Here is an 18,704-nt window from a genome sequence, read left to right as displayed (position 1 = left end):
TTTGAATAGTTCCTTGGGAGAGGGGTGTGCCGAGATGGGGCCCGCCAGGGTGCTGTAGTCCCAAATAAAACAGCAGTAGAAGTTAACAAAACCAAGAAACTGTTGCAACAGCACCCTGGATGTTGGTTGAGGCCAATCCACCACTGCTTTCACCTTTCCAGGATCCAGCTGAACATTGCCCTCAGCAATGACATATGCCAGAAAGGTGATAGTAGAGCGGTGGAACTCACACTTCTCAGCTTTCACGAACAGTTGGTTCTCCAGGAGGTGCTGAAGGACCTGTCTGACATGAAGAACATGTTCTTGTGCAGATCGGGGAAGAAACAAAAAAAACAGGATGTCGTCAAGGTACACGAACACAAATCGGTTTAGCATGTCCTGAAGCACATCATTGACCAACGCCTGGAAAACAGCAGGGGCGTTGGTGAGTCCAAATGGTATGACCTGGTACTCATAATGTCCACTGGCTGTGTTGAAGGCTGTCTTCCACTCATCCCCCTCGCGTAGCCAAAACAGGTGGTAGGCATTTTGAAGGTCCAACTTGGAAAATATGGTGGACCCCTGGAGAGGTTCAAAACACCGAGGAGAGGTAGGGGGTAACAATTCTTGACAGTAATGTCATTAAGTCCCCGGTAGTCAATGCACGGATGCACGCTCTTGTCCTTCTCCACAAAGAAAAACCCTGCGCCGGCAGGAGATGCAGATGGACGGCCCCAGTGGCCAGAGACTCCTCTATAGCTTTGGTCTCTGGTCCAGACAGAGAACACAATCGACCCCGAGGTGGTGTAGTGCCTGGGAAAAGATCAATGACACAATCATAAGGACGGTGCGGGGGAAGGGAAGTAGCACGTGGCTTACTGAACACTTCCAGGAGGTCATAGTGGGAATAGCAGAGACATCCACAGTCTTGCTAACATCCTGAGGAAGACGGCTTGGGGGAAGGCTGTGCTGCTTGAATGCAGTGGGAATGGCAAAATGGGCTTCAACCCAGGAAAATCCCAACACAACTGGAACATGGGGAGATGTAATGAGGAAGAACTATTGTCTTACTGTGCTTACCGGAAACCCGTAATTGAACGGGCACAGAACTATTGGTAACTTCCCATATAGAGCGGCCGTTCAGTGCCCTGCATCCATGGACACAGAGAGAGGCTGAGTGGGAATACCAAGCTCCGAAACTATCGTGGCATCCATGAGATTTTCATCAGCCCCAGAGTCAATGAGCACTCGGAGAGACTTAGATTGGTCTCCCCACAGCACAAGGGGTGTGCGGGTGATGGGAATTAGGGAACTCCCAGTCTGACTCACAATGGTGCTGGTACCCACTAAAGACAAGGGTTTTCTAATAGGGCAGGTAGCTATAAAAAGTGTCCTGCCCCTCCACAGTACAGACAACAGTTACTGTTCATCCTCCATGAGCGTTCCCCAACTGATAACCTAGCTCTTCCCAACTGCATAGGTTCAGGAGTATCCCATTCACCCGTTGTATATTCACGAGAGCTCAGTTGGCTTCGACTCCTCTCGGAAGAGCTGCCTCCGGAAACTTCCGGATTCCATAGGAAGTGAACGTGCAATATCGGGTGCACGAGTGTGCCCGAGACCAGACCTCTCACTCTTGCGTTCCCTTAGGCGTCAATCAATTTTAATGGTTAAAGCGATATGGGTAGGTGTCGCTTGTTTTCCCCAGTGTATTTATCCCTGTGTTTCCTGTCTCTTTGTGCCAGTTTGTCTTGTATGTCCAAGCCTACCAGCAGTTTTCCTGCTTTGCCTTTTCCCTAGTCCTCCTGGTTTTGACCCTTGCCTGTTCTGGACTCTGTACCTGCCTGCCCTGACCTTGAGCCTGCCTACCTCTCTGTACCTCCTGGACTCTGATCTGGTTATGATAGTAAATGTAAAAAATATAATTAAGTATTAAAAAGTATGAATCATTAAAAAAAAATCTGACAGCACCATTTTCTTGTTTTTTTAATGTATGGATAGCCAGGGGCAGGAACACGCCAACACTCAGACATAATTAACAAACAAAGCATGTGTGCTACGAGTCCGCCAGATCAGAGGCAGTAGGGTTGACCAGTGATGTTCTCTTGATAAGTACATGAATTGGACCATTTTCCTGTCCTGCTAAGCATTCAAAATGTAAAGATTACTTTTGGCTGTCGGGGAAAATGTACGGAGTAAAAAGTATATTTATTTTCTTTAGGAATGTAGTGAAGTAAAATTAAAAGTTGTCAATTATAAATAGTAAAGTACAGATACCCCCCCAAAAACGACATAAGTAGTACTTCAAAGTATTTTTACTTAAGAACTTTACACAACTAAGATGGAGTTCAATTAAAATAATGATGGAATAGCGTTACAAAATTGGAGGAAAGTACCGGTTTTTAATTAAAAAATTTTTTTTACGTATTTGCTTAATAATGATTTGACAACTCGTGCACAAGTTCTGTCTTTCATATCGGAGTACTGTGTGTCTTGACCAATCAGAGTCATGGAAATCACAGGTCGTGCGGGACAGCACAAGACACATCTAGCAAAGCGCTCTCAACATTTCTCAGATTTTTAGCAAGCAATATTCAACCCCGATAGACACAAGCAAACATTTTTAAACAGAAATGTTGCAACAGCATACACCTAAACATTATCGATTTGCCATGCTGTTTGGGATGAAAACTAGACGATTTTTCAGTGTGATCAAGTGTAGGCTACGGATTACACCAGCAGCTGCATTACAGCCAATACGCCCCGTCACCCAGGGCAGCGTAAACGAATGTATTTATAGCCCATTTATTTGTCTAAATAGGCTATAAATACATCCAATATATTTTCTTAAAATGTGAATGTGATCACATTTTGTTTATATTTAAACTTGGGCTGGCTAGGCTACTTTGGCCTTTTCAATCACAAATTCCTTAGCCTACCTGAATGTAATCAACACAATAGTGACGACAGACTGAGTTACATTTTTAATTAAAGTTGCATAGGCCTACAAGATACAAACCTGCATAAAGCGAAACCCTCACCACAACTATTAGTCATATACAGTGCATTCAGAAAGTATTCAGACCCCTTGACTTTTTCCACATTTTGATAGTTACAGCCTTATTCTAAAATTTATTCAATCGTTTTTTCCCCCTCCTCAATCTACACACAACACCCCATTATGACAAAGCAAAAACAGTTTAGAAATGTTTACTGGTTCATAAAAATGAAAAAAATGAAATATGACATTTACATAAGTATTCAGACCCTTTACTCAGTACTTTGTTGAAGCACCTTTGGCAGCAATTAGAGCCTTGAGTCTTCTTGGGTATGACGCTACATCATTCTTCTCTGCAGATCCTCTCAAGCTCTGTCAGGTCAGATGGGGAGTGTCGCTGCACAGCTATTTTCAGGTCTCTCCAAAGATGTTCGATCAGGTTCAAGTCCGGGCTCTGGCTAGGCCACTCAAGGACATCCAGAGACTTGTCCCGAAGCCACTCCTGCATTGTCTTGGCTGTGTGGCCCAGCTGCTGAAAAACATCCCTGCAGCATAATGCTGTCACCAACATGCTTCACCGTAGGGATGGTGCCAGGTTTCCTCAAGACGTGATGCTTGGCATTCAGGCCAAATCCAATTTGTAAGTCGCACTGGATAAGAGCGTCTGCTAAATGACTTAAATGTAAATGTAAAATGTAAATCTTGGTTTCATCAGACCAGAGAATCTTGTTTCTCATAGTCTGAGTCTTTATGTGCTTTTTGGCAAACTCCAAGCGGGCTATCATGTGCCTTTTAGTGAGGAGTGGCTTCTGTCTGGCCATTCTACCATAAAAGCCTGATTGGTGGAGTGCTGCAGAGATGGTTGTCCTGTCTGAGAGACCATCGGGTTCTCGGTTACCTCCCTGACCAAGGCTCTTATCCCTCGATTGCTCAGTTTGGATGGGCGGCCAGCTCTAGGAAGAGTCTTGGTGGTTCCAAACTTCTTCCATTTAAGAATGATGGAGGCCACTGTGTTCTTTGGGACCTTCAATGCTGCAGAAATGTTTCGCTACCCTTCCCCAGATCTGTGCCTTAAATGTAATATTTTGGTTCAATCATAATGCATAATAAGCATCATCAACAAAGGGAACATATTGGGTGTATGCTGATAAACGGTAGAAAGAATGTTAATTTAGCAGACTTGTTCAGTAGCAAAAACCTTGCAATGGATGCATGACCGGGGGTCAGTCGAATGCTTCTTCCGCGTGTTCGACACCCAGGCAGACGACACAGAGGGAGTGCGTGTCCTTGCCCGAAATGGTTGCCCTGCATAGGCATGGGTCTGCTGGGGAACGGGCCGGGGCCTTGCTTGGTAGCCCCTGGGCCGGGCTAGCAGGTTCCATGGCTCCAAAAAACATCTAATCCGTGAACAAAGTGAAATGTCAGTAGCGTTCGCCACTTGGGTTAATAGCCTAGCTAGTTAGCACAGTGCTATCCGGAGAAGCTAATCCTTTAACAATGTGAACGTAGCTACCATTCGCCACGTGGGCTAGTAGCCTGGCTAGTTAGCACAAAGTTAGCGAAAGAAAGCTAGCGCTATGTTGGTCTTGCGACTAACAGAAGTGTGGCTCTCGACCGATAAGCAATGACGCTGGGATGGTCGGTCTTATCAATGCCGGTAGTGGGTTGAACTTATCGAGAGCTTGAACTAGTAATTTTACTCTTCCAGGTAGAAAAGCTAGTCGGTAGGATAGCTAGCCTTGCGGCGAGCCAGCCAGGTTAGCTAAACCTTGCAGCTAATCTAGCCAAGTCTCCACAGCTAGCCGTGTGACGCTAGCTACAAAAGGATACAACGGGAAAAGAAAGTGGTGAAGCAAATTCTTACCCGAAGCGAAAACTTTCCTTTCACTCATGTCATCCAACACAAAAGACAAGCGATGATAACCCTGCGCTCTGCAGCATAACCTTGACGGCACACCTGTGAACAGGAAAACAGATCAAGTCGTGCTGAGAAGAGCTAAGTAGAACTCTTCTGTAAGGAACAGAGGCGAGAATGATCAGAGGGCAGGTGGGTCTCTTTAGTATGAGGGGAGGGACTCCCTCATTCGCCACTCAACCTGTCTGCTCCGACAGATGTGTATGATTGGAACAGGAGGTTGGTGGCACCTTAATTGGGGAAAACAGGCTTGTGGTAATGACTGGAGCAGAATAAGTGGAATGGTATCAAATACATCAAACACGCGGTTTCCAGGTGTTTGATGCCATTCCATTTGCTCCGCTCCGTCCATTTATTATGAGTCATTCTCCCCTCAGCAGTCTCCTGTGATGATTGGTTCTTCGAGCTACTTAGGAGATTCCAGTGAATTCCACTAGTGTGATGTCAAAATTAATAATTGAAAGAGAACATTCACTCACTCCTTCTGCTCTTCTCAGCGTCTCCAGCTATCCATGCTGGACCGCTCTTATTCTTGCCACCTGTCTCATTCACCTTAACAGAGCGATCTGGGCACATGTTCGCCACCACAATTGCAGGATATAACCTCAGCTGGCGTACGATATTCTTCCCATCTGCATACACTTGACACATGACCGAATCTTTTGCATTAATGACACTGAAGGGGGCTTGTGTACAAAAACTCTTACAGAGTATCTCATAAATCCTAACTTTACATGAGAAGGGAGAGACTCTTCATCAAAGAACAATAGTATGAATGAAGTGAATTTCTTTACTCCATCTACCGTACTGGTCAATAGACGTGAACCAACCACTTCACCTACTTCCTCAGGTATATAATCTGCAAAACGAGTCTAGAGGACGCTTGATTTCCCCACAACTTTACTTCCCTTGTTTCCTTTCTTTTTCGCCACTGTAACCCACTCATTCAGACTCTCATCTTCACCCGATGCGCCGTTGGTTTCAAACAGAATATCCGTTTCCGCCATCTTTCTCTCCAAGAACTACAAATGCATGCAGGGGATGCTCTTATTTCATATGCACACCTAGTTTGACCTCGATTGAACCCTTTCCAGGGGTACTTGCCCTTCCTCTAGTGTGATAAGGATTGATTTGGGTATATACAACTATATAAAAACAATGATGAAAGCATTGAGGTTTTTCCTATTTTGTTGTGGCTCAGTCGGTAGAGCATGGCGCTTACAAAGCCAAGGGATGAGGGTTCGATTCCCGCTGGGGCCACCCATATCTAAAAAAACATATGTAATAAGTTGCATTTGGAAAAAAGTGTCTGTTAAATGGCATATATTATATTACTATAATTCTAAAGGGTCCCTACAATAAAATGTATATTGTGTTACTCATTCTTAAGAGGGATGTGAAGGATGTATTGTAAGTATTTGAAATACACTCACTTATGCAAGTTAATCCTCTGAAGGTCCTTGTTTAAACAGTCTAAACCAGTTTATGTATCGTCCTTTTTCATAACTATTGAAAGTGCTTGTTTCGTATGCAGTAATTCATTTTGCAAGCTAATGCTTGAAGAGGAATTCTGTTTTCTTTTACCTAGCTATAGCTACCCTTGCCTGTGCTCTTGCCCTATCTCTAAACTGTGCATTTAGAAGGGTCGGTGTTATCTTGAATCCGTGGGAAGTCCCTGCCGTAAACCCAAACCCAGCGTTTCCTCGAGACCCCAACTGGTGCAAGTTTTGGGTTTCGCCCTAACACTACACAGCAGATTCAAATGATCAAAGTTTGAAGATTTTTTTCCAGCAAAGTATAAGGGAGTTATACTCCAGTCTAGTAGGTGGCGGTAATGCAACTTTATTGGATGCCATCGCCGTTTAACCTCATCGAAGAAGACAGGCAGCAGAAAGGAGGGGAGAAACGTTCAGAGACTGCAGGTCGGTGGCAGCAAGATAGTATGCAAAAGATGCTGACAATAATCGCAAACGTGCTGAGGGGTGGTGCAAGCAGAAATGTAAGTATTGCTTCGGTATAGTACTTTAGTATAGGTTGCAAAGGACCGCATGCCTTTTTCTAAAACAAGACCGGCTGACGTCCTGACCTTGCTTGACAGCAAGGCCCCAATTCGTACGCGTACCGAGGTAAAGTTAGCTTGCCTGGCTTTAGATACACATGCCTAGCTGTAGTTAAGTTAACCTGCTAGCTAAGATCCTAGCGAATCATATTAAAGGCCTACGTTACCGGTACTTTATCTAGTTAGCCAATCGTTTACCTAGCTGCTAACTTGTCAAAAGAATTGACCTCAACAAGCCTTACCTTCAGCAGCAGCATCATCATCAAAGGCAGTCTAATATCGTTAGATGCGAGAGCGTCTCCTCATATCACGTCATTGGTTGTTTTTGTTTCTGTGCCACAATGTCAGCTATTAATCAAGATACCCAATGATAATGTCTTAATGATGTGAAACAGCTTCTGACAGAAGTGTCAGTATGATGAGAGAGGATCAGTGTTATGAATGTAATCACAGGGAACTAAAAATGTGTGATTGGCTGGCCTGACTACCATGGATAACAACTCTAAACATTTGATGTGGCACATTGTCTTAATTCTCCTTTCATGTCTGACAATATCATGTGATTCTCTAATTGATCTCTTTATCCATTGATGTCTTTCTCGTGTTCTCACTTTTCCCCTCTGGTTCTCTCTCCTATTGGCTGCCTTATAGGGAGCCCAGGTTGTGTCAGAGGTAAGATATGGTTTTACTCAAGTGTAAGGGTGATACAATCCCTGTGATGCCTGACTCTGCCAGTTTTGCACTCCAGCTTTAAACCAAATGATTTATTTCCCTTTCACCATGGTATGTGCCATACTTTCACTCAATGATTTTAGTTTGTGACCACTGAATACTTTGTCCATTTCCAGCATCCTTCAACATTGTATTTACCCAACCCACCACTAGAAAAACAAGTTTATTTAATTTTCTCTTTTAAACAATCATGCTTTACTATCTTCTTATCCCTCATCTTGTTGCTTTTTGAAAATTCTGATACTGAGAAGAGCTATTCATTCTCACATGCACACAGACCTATCTCATATAGCTTCTAGCTAGACCTACTTATTTCACATTGGATAGTGGTGTCAGAGCCAACAGGCTAGTGCAGATGCTTTGGCTAAGCCAAATGTGGTCTGATTGGTAGGTACTGTTTATTTTATGTTGAGTGGAAAGTTGTTTGGTTTGTAAGTTTAGTGCAGAGAATGTGGTGTAGAACTAGCCTATATATTTTTTTTTTGTCCGTCTTTTTAAAGGGCTTTAATTGGTGCAGTAGTTATGTGGAATAACACCATTTTTATTATCGTATTCCTGATGAAACAAAGAACTCAGATGATGCACTTTAAGTGTTGAGAATAGCTTTTTTTAGTGTTGAACTGGATCAACACCTTCAGAACAACCAAAATAGCTTTAGCTGTTTGAGCTGGAGTAGTTAACTGCTGCTGTTTTCAGACCTCTCAGTGGGTGTTGACTCTGCAGTGACTTATCTCCCTGGCTCTTCTCTCCCCAGTCCTCCATGCGCAGGGCTGTTTTGCAGCTGCTGGCAGTCCAGGGGCAGTATGCTGACATAACCTCTCCACCAGATCCAGCACTACGACCCTACAAGCCAGACACAGATTTATACTCCATCTCACACAGTCCTCTAGCAGACAATTTAAAAAGACCAAAGACTGATCTAACATTTACTGAAATGGACCACAGTGCTGTACTGACCACAGAACGTACAATTGACAGCAGACTAATACCCGAAGAAGAACCCCTAGAAGTCACTCTAGTCGATCCGTCCCCTGTCTTTAACAGTAAACCTGAAGAGGAGTTATTTGACACTGACAAACCATTTGCAGATCTATCACATCACCACGTGATAAATACGGAACCGCCAGTCTCAGTTATCCGTATCAGAGCAACCAAATCTAAACTCACCAGAACTCTTAGCAACTGGCCTGACTGTTTCAGAAGCAGAACCCTTGGCAGATACCGCCTTGACTGTTTCAGAATTAATTTTATCCGAACCATTCGTGAGTACAAACCCATTTATTCCAGAATCAAACTCATCTGAACGGTCAGCTGCGATGGACTCTCAAGTATCAGAATCGACTTTACCAGAGCCTCCAATAACCTCTGCACCTATCATAGCTCACTCTTCAACAGAAGCAGAAATGGACTTTGACCAACTAACGCTAGAACTATCATCGCCAGAACGACCTCTAAACACAGACCAACCAACTCAGGAATTAAACCCACCTGAACCTGACATCAGTACAAACAGCAACACTTCCATATCTGAGCCTCAGCTGGCAGAGAGGAGCCAGAATACAGACATAATGTTGCTTTCACGCCCTGAGATCGCCCTCAGCTTGACTGAAGACGCTCCTTTACCAGAGCCACAGCTTGCTGTGAGTACTGGCAGCCCCCCTGTCTCTTACACTCCTCCCCTCACCACTAGTCATGCTTTTACAGTACACTGCATGCCCTTATGCACAGGTGCTGTGATCCACCCGTTTTCTCACACTGGTGTGGTGATCACTGTTTCCCTAGAGTGCTTGAATTGACATACTGGCTGTGCGAACCTGCTCACCCCAAAATGAACTCTATTCATATTTGGTCTACAACACTATGTTCTCTTTCTCCATTAACCATTCACATTTGAACACAAGATTTTTCCAGGGTGAATACAGCGTTCTGGATATGTCTGTTTTCAGCCGACGAGGCATTCTTGTAAGTTGATTGGTTCAGTGTTTGAGACGGTGACCTTTCACTGGTGATCTCGGTGACAATGGAGTGTTTATTCACGCTAGTTGTGGTGTGTGGTTCAACCTCTGGAAGTGTAGCTATGTTTTGTCTCAAGGTTGTTCACTCCACCCTTTCTCACTGTTTGGGTCTGTCCTCCTGGCTTGCCCAACTGCAGGTCTTGCGAAGTATATTTGTGATGTCTGGTAGAAGGTACACGTGGAGTGAAACCTCTCAATGTCCTCTGTTTTTATTTTAGGCCGCCAGCATGGTGGCATCGTCACGTTCATATGCTGATTTCACTCCTGAGGCCACCTTTGACATAAAGGTAAGGCAAATAAAAAGTATATATTTTTTTAGCTGATTGATACTCACTTTTCACCTCGATCTCATTGTGTGCTCCCTCCTATAGAAAGTTGACCTTCATCGTCTGGAGGAAGGCCCACCCCTGACAGCCACTCTGACCCGGGAGGAGGGGCTGAAGTACTACCGCACCATGCAGACAATAAGACGCATGGAGCTGAAGGCAGATCAGCTGTACAAGCAGAAGATCATCAGAGGCTTTTGTCACCTGTATGATGGCCAGGTTAGAGTGCACAATCACTCATGTATTGTATAAGCAAACGTACAGTCTCGCATGAACACGAAGACGCACTTCATTCAAATATAAACGCTCAGAGATTCTGTTTGTTATTCTATGATAGGAAGCCTGTGCGGTTGGCATTGAGGGGGGTATCACCCTGTCAGATCACCTGATCACTGCATATCGCGCCCATGGCTACACCCTCACCAGGGGCGGGACGGTCAGGGAGATCATGGCTGAGCTCACTGGTGAGTGGACTTGACTCAATCCAATCGATAACTCTAATAGTGCTGAACGATTACTGCTTTTTGAGGTCTGTTTGATTTTTAGGGAATAACGGGTTTCGAAATGTATATATTTTTATATTAAATGCATTATTAAACAGAGATTTTTTTTATGGAAATGCCAAAGCTAGAAATGGTGAACATTAAATTGCCAAAACATTGAACATATTCCATTGTCTTTGTCAGGTCCATATAGGGGGGTAAAGGAAATTACTATTAAATAATAAAATATTTCAGTTGTGTATATTATAGTTTTATGACTTTTCATAATTTTTCATTCCTTAGTCATCTCATCTGCTCAGACAGTAGCAGCCAGCCAGACAACCATTTAACATTCTGTGTTCTTCCCATACTGTGCTGTCTTTAGTCATCCTATTTAGCTAGGCTAGCCTGCCTAAGTATGCTGCATAGTTGTCTGAAACTGTTTGGGATAGGGGGCAGTATTTTCACGTCCGGATGAAAAGCGTGCCCAAAGGAAACTGCCTGCTACTCAGGCCCAGAAGCTAGGATATGCATATAATTGGTAAATTTGGATAGAAAACACTCAAGTTTCTAAAACTATTAAAATAATGTCTGAGTATAACAGAACTTATTTGGCAGGCGAAACCCGAGGACAAACCATCCAGGATTTTTGTTTGTTGAGGTGAGTGTTTTCTATGGGATCCTAGATTTCTGTGGCACTTGGTTGCAGTTCCTATCGCTTCCACTGGATGTCAGCCTTTAGAAATTGGTTGATGTTTTTCTTTAGAGAAATTAAGAAGTACGGCAGTTTAGAACGAGGGTCCAGCCGAGTGCTCTCTAATGTTTTCATGCGCGCTCCAGGTCACAAGCTTCACTTTGTTTTTATCCGGTATTGAACACCGTTTATCCCGTCTTACATTTTATCGATTATTTACATTTAAAAATACCTAAAGTTGGATTAGGAAAGTTGTTTCATATGTTTGGACAGCTTTTACAGGTAACTTATTACATATTTTGTAGTCATGCTGGGCGAGTTGGAACCGGTGTTTTTCTGAATGAAACGCGCCAAATAAATGGACATTTGAGATATAACGATGGAATTTAATCGAACAAAAGGACCATTTGTGATGTTTATGGGACATATTGGAGTGCCAACAGAAGAAGTTCTTCAAAGGTAAGGCATTAATTAAATCGTTATTTCTGACTTCTGTGTTGCGCCTGGCGGGATGAAATATGATTCTGTGTTTGACGGGGGTGCTGTCCTCACATAATCGCACGGTTTGCTTTCGCCGTAAAGTCTTTTTGAAATCTGACACGGTGGCTTGATTAACAAGAAGTTCAGCTTTAATTTGGTGTGTTGCACTTGTGAATGTATGAAAGCTAAATATTTTTACAATTTTTTTATTTCGCGCTCTGCAGTTTCACCGGATGTTGTCAAAACGTTCCGCTAGCGGAACCCCTATCCCAAACAGGTTTTAAATACTTTTACTAGTTCTTCAAAGTAGATAAGGCATACTTTAAAATGTTCTATCCCTCTCTCGTTGTGTACATTACTCTCTCATGCAGCGGCGTATGCCATCTGTGCGTCTCTAATCTAACATAGGAGGCGTAAAAGTGTATCCATCTGTGTCCGAGCCGGAAAAGAACAGGCTCAATGGATTATGGTCATTGTAGTTAATTACCACAGTTCTGTGCTGAACTAGGTTGAATATTTGCTTCATAAAAACTACAACTCCCTTCAGCCAAGTGTCCCATTTTAGTTCTTTACTTCATTTCTCTCATCTGATTTGATTTCTCTGTAGAGAAACAGAGCATTGGGCTCACCTCCAATAACTAAATGGAATTAAAGTAATTAAAACTGTTGGTCAATTATTTGTTTAATAACCCCCCCCCCCCAAAAAAAAACATTTGGTCTCCCGAGTGGCGCTACTGCATCTCAGTGCAAGAGATGTCACTACAGTCCCTGGTTCGATTCCAGGCTGTATCACATCCGCCCATGCTTGGGAGTCCCATAGGGCGGCGCACAATTGGCCCAGCGTCATCCGGGGTAAGCCGTCATTGTAAATAAGAATTTGTTCTTAACCGACTTGCCTAGTTAAATAAATAATCGCTTTGCACCAAGAGCTAACCATTGTACTTTGCACCTCTGATTTTGTCTTCCAAACCATTCAAACACCTCTTTCACTGAGTTTTCTTCCCTCATTTCTTATTTTCTTCCCTTGCTATCTCACTAAGGTCGTAGAGGAGGCATTGCTAAGGGCAAAGGAGGCTCTATGCACATGTACACTAAAAACTTCTATGGAGGCAATGGCATTGTGGGAGCTCAGGTAATTCAAAGGCCTAGCATTATTCATTTCTTAGATTTGAAAGAATCCCATTTGATTTCCTTTTTAAACTTTATAATTTGTCTAAACTGTATATCCCATTCAAAGATGGTGGATTCTCCTTCTCAAATATAACACCTGCCTAATCTCCCCTCAGGTACCGCTGGGAGCCGGTGTAGCCCTGGCCTGTAAGTACCTGGGCAATGACCAGCTGTGTGTCAGTCTCTATGGTGATGGAGCAGCCAACCAGGTTTGACATGCTTCTTGAAACCTGCATGCATTGAACATATGAAGGACAATCACTTCAAGTTTAAATTTGAGCCCAACTGTTGACTGAATTTGTATTAATCCACAGGGTCAGATATTTGAGACCTATAACATGTCGTCTCTTTGGAAGTTGCCCATCATCTTCATCTGTGAGAACAACCAATATGGCATGGGCACATCAGTAGAGCGCTCTTCTGCCAGCACCGAATACTACAAGAGAGGAGACTACATTCCTGGCCTCAGGGTAGACCGCTAACTAATACATTCACGCTTCTGTACAACTTACAAAATGTCATTCTTAAACTCACTAAATGTATCTGTATCCAGGTGGATGGGATGGATGTCCTGTGTGTTAGAGAGGCCACCAAGTTTGCAGCTGATCACTGCCGATCTGGAAAGGTGAGCATCAACCTTACAGTATGTAGGGTTGTTGATTTTGTGTCTGTGTGTACTGTGTACAGGTTTGTGTGTTTAAGTCTTTCTCTGCTCCACCTGTATTCAGGGCCCTATCCTCATGGAGCTCCAGACCTACCGTTACCATGGACACAGCATGAGCGATCCTGGCGTCAGGTAAAAGTCCACAGCTACACTGAGTATACCAATGACTCAAGTGCTTCCCACAGTGCCAAGTTGGCTGGATGTCCTTTGGGTGGTGGACCACTCTGTATACACATGGGAAACTGTTGTGAGAAAAACCCAGCAGCATTGCAGTTCTTGACACAAACTGGTGCGCCTGGCACCTACTACCATACCCCATTCAAATGCACTTATATTTAGACTTGCCCGTTCACCCTCTGAATGGCACACATACACAATCCATGTCTCAGTTGTCTTGAGGCTTAAAAATCCTTCTTTAACCGGTCTCCTCCCCTTCACCTACACTGACTGAAGTGGATTTAACAAGTGACATCAATAAGGGATCATTTCTTTCACCTGGTCAGTCTATGTAATGGGAACAGCAGGTGTTCTTAATGTTTTGTATACTCTATTGTTCTTGTTGGATTAGTAGATTACTATTGTAGATTATTACCTACCCATGTTATTTTCTCTGGAGAAGTTATTCGAACTCCGATCAGTAAACAGGTTTCCAACCATTTAATGCAGATTTTTTACCTGACGCATTAAAAACAGCCACGACAGGGCTAATGGAAACAGGAAATGTCGGTTAAAATTCATAAATGTTGACAATTTGTTTGTTCGACATGGTGGGATCTTTTTGTCAGTAAAATTAGTTGTGTGAGAAATGGAGGTGGAAGCGCCTTTATGCACAAATATTGATAATGGCCACAAGTCACGCAATGATATGTTACGTTATAGGCCTACCATCACCACGCGAAAAAGCATGACCGTTTTATAGGTACATGAAATAAGTTAATATGAACTTCAGATGGTGGTTGAGTGTAATGATCAAGCAAATCCAAATGGCTAAATATCAAGGGTAGACTATTTGATTGCTGGTGACATGAGAATCGCTGCTTGCTGCCAATTATCAAATAAATTGATCTTGCTCTTATCCATATCTCATCATATAACCTGTCCACTTTATCAGCAAACTTGTCTAGGAAGCATGTGCCAAAACCAGATTGGGCAAGTTTTATGTTTAACAGTTTTGGGGGTTGAGGCCCTTGGGAATGTAATCTGGCCATGATAACAAAAGACTAACCCATCTAGCTAACATGGGCTAGTAGTTGATCAACTGGAGATTTGACAATTTATTAATTGCTCTCTCTGACAGTGGGGAAACTGCCCATATACTACCAAATGTAGAAATTGCACCTTGTTCATTCTACGAGTATAACTCTCAACATCAATAAATTGAAAGCCCTACTGAGTTCCTACATTTATTTGCTTTGATTGAAACAAAATACAGGCATGCTACAGTTTGTTAACGTGGTAGCACCATCTGCTTTTAAATGCACTGTACATAATTTGAAACACTGTACGTAACTAAGATCTACACGCCTATTCCCATGTAGCTGACTGAGATCAAATGGTTGGCATTCACATGCTGCATGGACACAACTGGTAAAACCTGAATTATCATTCACAATTGACAGTGAGAAATGTGAAGGGAGGGTTACTGCAAAAAAAAGTGGTTAAATTAGAGGTGAAGAAACGCATGCGCAAAACGTGATGCTGATCTTTCCATTGGATCCGTCAGAACTGGGTGATTACCTACAGTTCCGCAGCCATGGCCATATAAAAAAAGATTAATAATATTTGGCACATGAGAACTGAACCGCAAAGGTCTGGGTGGATATTGTCATTTATCGGCATAGTAACCAACCCCCACCTCGCGACCTCAACTGTTCAGACCCCTCTTGTTGGTGGAGAGAGATTTGCCATTTTAAAGCTAACTTATTGCAATTCTACACATTTTGCCATGTCTTATGTGTGTTCATATGATACCGGAATGACTCAACAAAATCAAATGGGGGCACCCTGGGGATCAAGCCCACTGGCCACGTAATCTGGCCATGATAAGGTTAGATAAATTAGACTAACCAGCTATCTAGCGAACATGGGCAAGTATTTGATCATCTGGACATTTGAGTGTCTGGCAGAGTATGTTTTTATTTAACCTTTTATGTAACCAGGTAGGCCAGTTAAGAACAAGTTCTCATTTACAACTGCGACCTGGCCAAGAAAACAAAGCAGTGTGACAGAGTTACACAAACAGTCAATAACACAATAGAAAAATCTGTATTCGGTGTGTGCAAATGTAGTAAGATTAGGGAGGTAAGGCAAATAGGCCATAGTGGTGAAATAATTACAATTTAGCAATTAAACACTAGAGTTATGTGCAGAAGATGAATGTGCAAGTAGAGATACTAGGGTGCTAAGGAGCAACAACAAAAAATAACATGGGATGAGGTAGTTGGGTGGGCTGTTTACAGATGGGCTGTGTACAGGTGCAATGATCGGTAAGCTGCTCTGACAGCTGATGCTTAAAGTTAGTGAGCGTGATGAGGCTTCAGTGATTTCTTACTGTAGGGGGGGGGTAGAACTGGGGGGGTTACATACAGATCCGCAGCCATGGCCTTCTTTGGGAACATAACCGCAAAAATGCTTTTTATGTGCACGTCATCACACACAGCCTTTTCTTCACAACAAATCAGTTTGATGGAAATACCTCTGGTGGGAAAATGTGCATATTGATTTTATGCACAATCTTTTTTTTCTCTCCAAATATTTGCATGAAAATCTGGAACCAATTAGATGGAAACCTAGTGCTGACCTACCAGGGATGCAACAGCTAGTCTTTCAGTGCTCTAATATATTACTACCCCTGCACTCTGTCCCCCAGTAGCCGCCTCCCTGCATTATCTTAGCTGCCATAGTGACACTGCATAACCCTACCCCGCTCTTTCCTTAGCTACCGCACACGTGAGGAGATCCAGGAGGTCCGTAGTAAGAGCGACCCCATCTCCATGCTGAAGGACCGTATGCTCAGCAATAACATGGCTAGCATAGAGGAGCTCAAGGTGATTCAAATATTCACTAATATACTGGCCATTCGACTCAGTATATACATAGTCAAAGATTCAGATCTTTGACTAAGTTTGAAAAATGCATGATTGACGCATTGTAAATAGTTACAGCTGATAAAAGCATGTCTTGGAGGATGTAATGACCAAACTTCACTTGTCCCGTATGTGTGCAGGAGATTGATATTGCGGTGAGGAAGGAGATTGAAGATGCTGCACAATTTGCCACCACAGACCCCGAGCCCCCTCTGGATGACCTGTGTAGCCACATCTTCGCCAATGATCAGCCCTTTGAAGTGCGTGGCGCCACCCCATGGACCAAGCTGACGTCGACCAGCTAAAGGCTCTTGTGCTCCACCCCTTTGTCTCCTAGGCCCTTCCCCTATGCTCCATCAACGCACGTATCTTTTCACACATCACATTCCCCATCTCAGCCAATGGACTTCATGGACTCTAATCTCACACATCCTCATCCCGTGCCAAGAACAACTTATGCCACCCACTTATTTTCCATTGACCCTCTACCAGAGCCCTAATCCAAACACTCCACACCCAAAAAGAATTCCTGACTGGTGTCATGCCTCATTGACTAACTGAGTCATTGCTACTTGCAGTGCTCATGCCACACTATTGGCTCTTGTCTTTTCTATTGAAAGGCCACTTAAAACACAGCAGAGAAGTAAGAGCCTTTCATTATCCTACTCCAAATGTTCTGAGACTGGTCACATGGACCAATTGTCCTTAACATTACTGGCATAATTATTCCTATTTGATTAGTTTTTTTTCTTCCCTATCCAAATATAAGATTAAATAAATGGCTTTGTTGGGATGTTAACATTTTTATTTATCTTGCCAAATCAAACCTGTGCCTGTGGGATCTTGTCTGTGTTTGGAAGATGTCTCTAGGCTGTGTGTCACTCGTAGCCGAGCACAAACACTGCAGATCCACATGAACAGAGGCTGAGTCTGTACATTGTGGTGTGATGCTTCAGAGATATTAGAATACTGCTGACTTCATGCCTTCACTGTGTTGTCATACACCATTTTTGTAGACACTAAATCATAATGCTCTCTAAAATATTTGTTTTGTTCCATCAGCCTCGTATTTATTGCCGATTTGTTTTGTACCTAACGTACCAGTACTCAAACTATAACTGCTTCAAGCAGGAATAGGAAATGCCTCTTTTGGGAGTCTTGGTGGTCAACTGTTACAGTGAATAATGGTCAGACTACAAACCAGTGGAGCACTACACAGGGATCTGTCCTGCCCCCCCCCCCCCCCCCCCAGAGGTGACGAGATCAGGAAGTGTATGTGCGCTGTTATTGTCTATCAAAACAAATAAACCTCGAAAGAAACGAATTAACTTGTTTTGGGCTTTGTGTGAATGTGTGGTCCCCTGGCTCAGTTGGTAGAGCACAGCGCTTACAACAGCGTGATTGTGGGTTTGATTCCCGCTGGGACCACCCATACAAAAATGCATGCATAAATGTTGCTTTTGATAAGTCTGCTAAATGGCATATGCCTTTTTCTTTAAGAGCAAGGGATACAGTATGTATGTGTATATAGTACCAGTCAAAAGTTGACACCTACTCATTCAAGGGTTTCTTTATTTTTTTACATTGTGGAATAATAGAAGACGTCAACTGAAATAAAACACATGGAATCATATACTAATCAAGTGTTAAACAAATCCAAAATATGAGATCTCAAAGTAGCCACCTTTGCCTTGACAGCTTTACACACTTGGTATTCTCTCCATTTTTTTAAATGTATTTTACATTAACTGACTTCACTTTAGTTAAAGAACAAATTATTATTTTTAATGATGGCCTAGGAACAGTGGGTTAACTGACTTGTTCAGGAGCAGAACGACAGCACGGCAATTCGATCTTGCAACATTTCGGTTACTAGTCCAATGCTCTAACCACTATGCTACCTGCTGCCCCAGTCAGCTTCATGAGGTAGTCAACAGGTGTGCCTTAAGATAATTTGTGGAATATCTTTCCTTAATGGGTTTGTGACAAGGTAGGGGTGGTATACAGATGAGCCCTATTTGGTAAAAATACCAAGTCCAGATTTGATTTTTTTTCTTTTCACCTTTAACGAGGTAGGTCAGATGAGAACAAGTTCTCATTTACA

The 18,704-nt window shown here is 43.0% G+C and overlaps 1 protein-coding gene across 3 annotated transcripts; it reads left to right on the top strand.

Annotated features, from left to right (window-relative positions):
- The first annotated feature begins 6,741 nt into the window (after positions 1-6,741).
- LOC115154783 (pyruvate dehydrogenase E1 component subunit alpha, mitochondrial) lies at positions 6,742-17,924 on the top strand. Of its 3 annotated transcripts, XM_029701362.1 has the most exons (13): positions 6,794-6,891; positions 7,603-7,623; positions 8,438-9,323; positions 9,917-9,985; positions 10,070-10,243; positions 10,362-10,488; positions 12,721-12,812; positions 12,967-13,059; positions 13,165-13,320; positions 13,404-13,475; positions 13,579-13,646; positions 16,453-16,561; positions 16,741-17,924. In XM_029701362.1, exons 3-13 carry the CDS (start codon positions 9,000-9,002, stop codon positions 16,903-16,905), a joined length of 1,449 nt encoding a protein of 482 aa, XP_029557222.1. In that variant the 5' UTR covers positions 6,794-6,891; positions 7,603-7,623; positions 8,438-8,999; the 3' UTR covers positions 16,906-17,924. The 3 variants fall into 3 exon arrangements, with proteins under 3 accessions (XP_029557223.1, XP_029557224.1, XP_029557222.1); XM_029701363.1 differs by lacking the exon at positions 8,438-9,323 and having other exon boundaries at positions 6,742-6,891; XM_029701364.1 differs by lacking the exons at positions 7,603-7,623; positions 8,438-9,323 and having other exon boundaries at positions 6,742-6,891.
- Positions 17,925-18,704: the final 780 nt, after the last annotated feature.

Source organism: Salmo trutta, chromosome 19 (assembly GCF_901001165.1).
Source record: "Salmo trutta chromosome 19, fSalTru1.1, whole genome shotgun sequence".
Taxonomy (NCBI): Eukaryota; Metazoa; Chordata; class Actinopteri; order Salmoniformes; family Salmonidae; genus Salmo; species Salmo trutta.
The sequence above is the reverse complement of the archived record's forward strand: the minus strand, read 5'-3'. Positions and strand labels throughout refer to the sequence as shown.

Bases quoted from the DNA above. Each gene is read 5' to 3' on its own strand.
- LOC115154783 (XM_029701362.1), top strand. From the start codon at position 9,000: ATGGACTCTCAAGTATCAGAATCGACTTTACCAGAGCCTCCAATAACC. The intron at 10,489-12,720 runs GTGAGTGGACTT...TATCTCACTAAG, and splicing joins GATCATGGCTGAGCTCACTG to GTCGTAGAGGAGGCATTGCT. The intron at 13,647-16,452 runs GTAAAAGTCCAC...CTCTTTCCTTAG, and splicing joins ATGAGCGATCCTGGCGTCAG to CTACCGCACACGTGAGGAGA.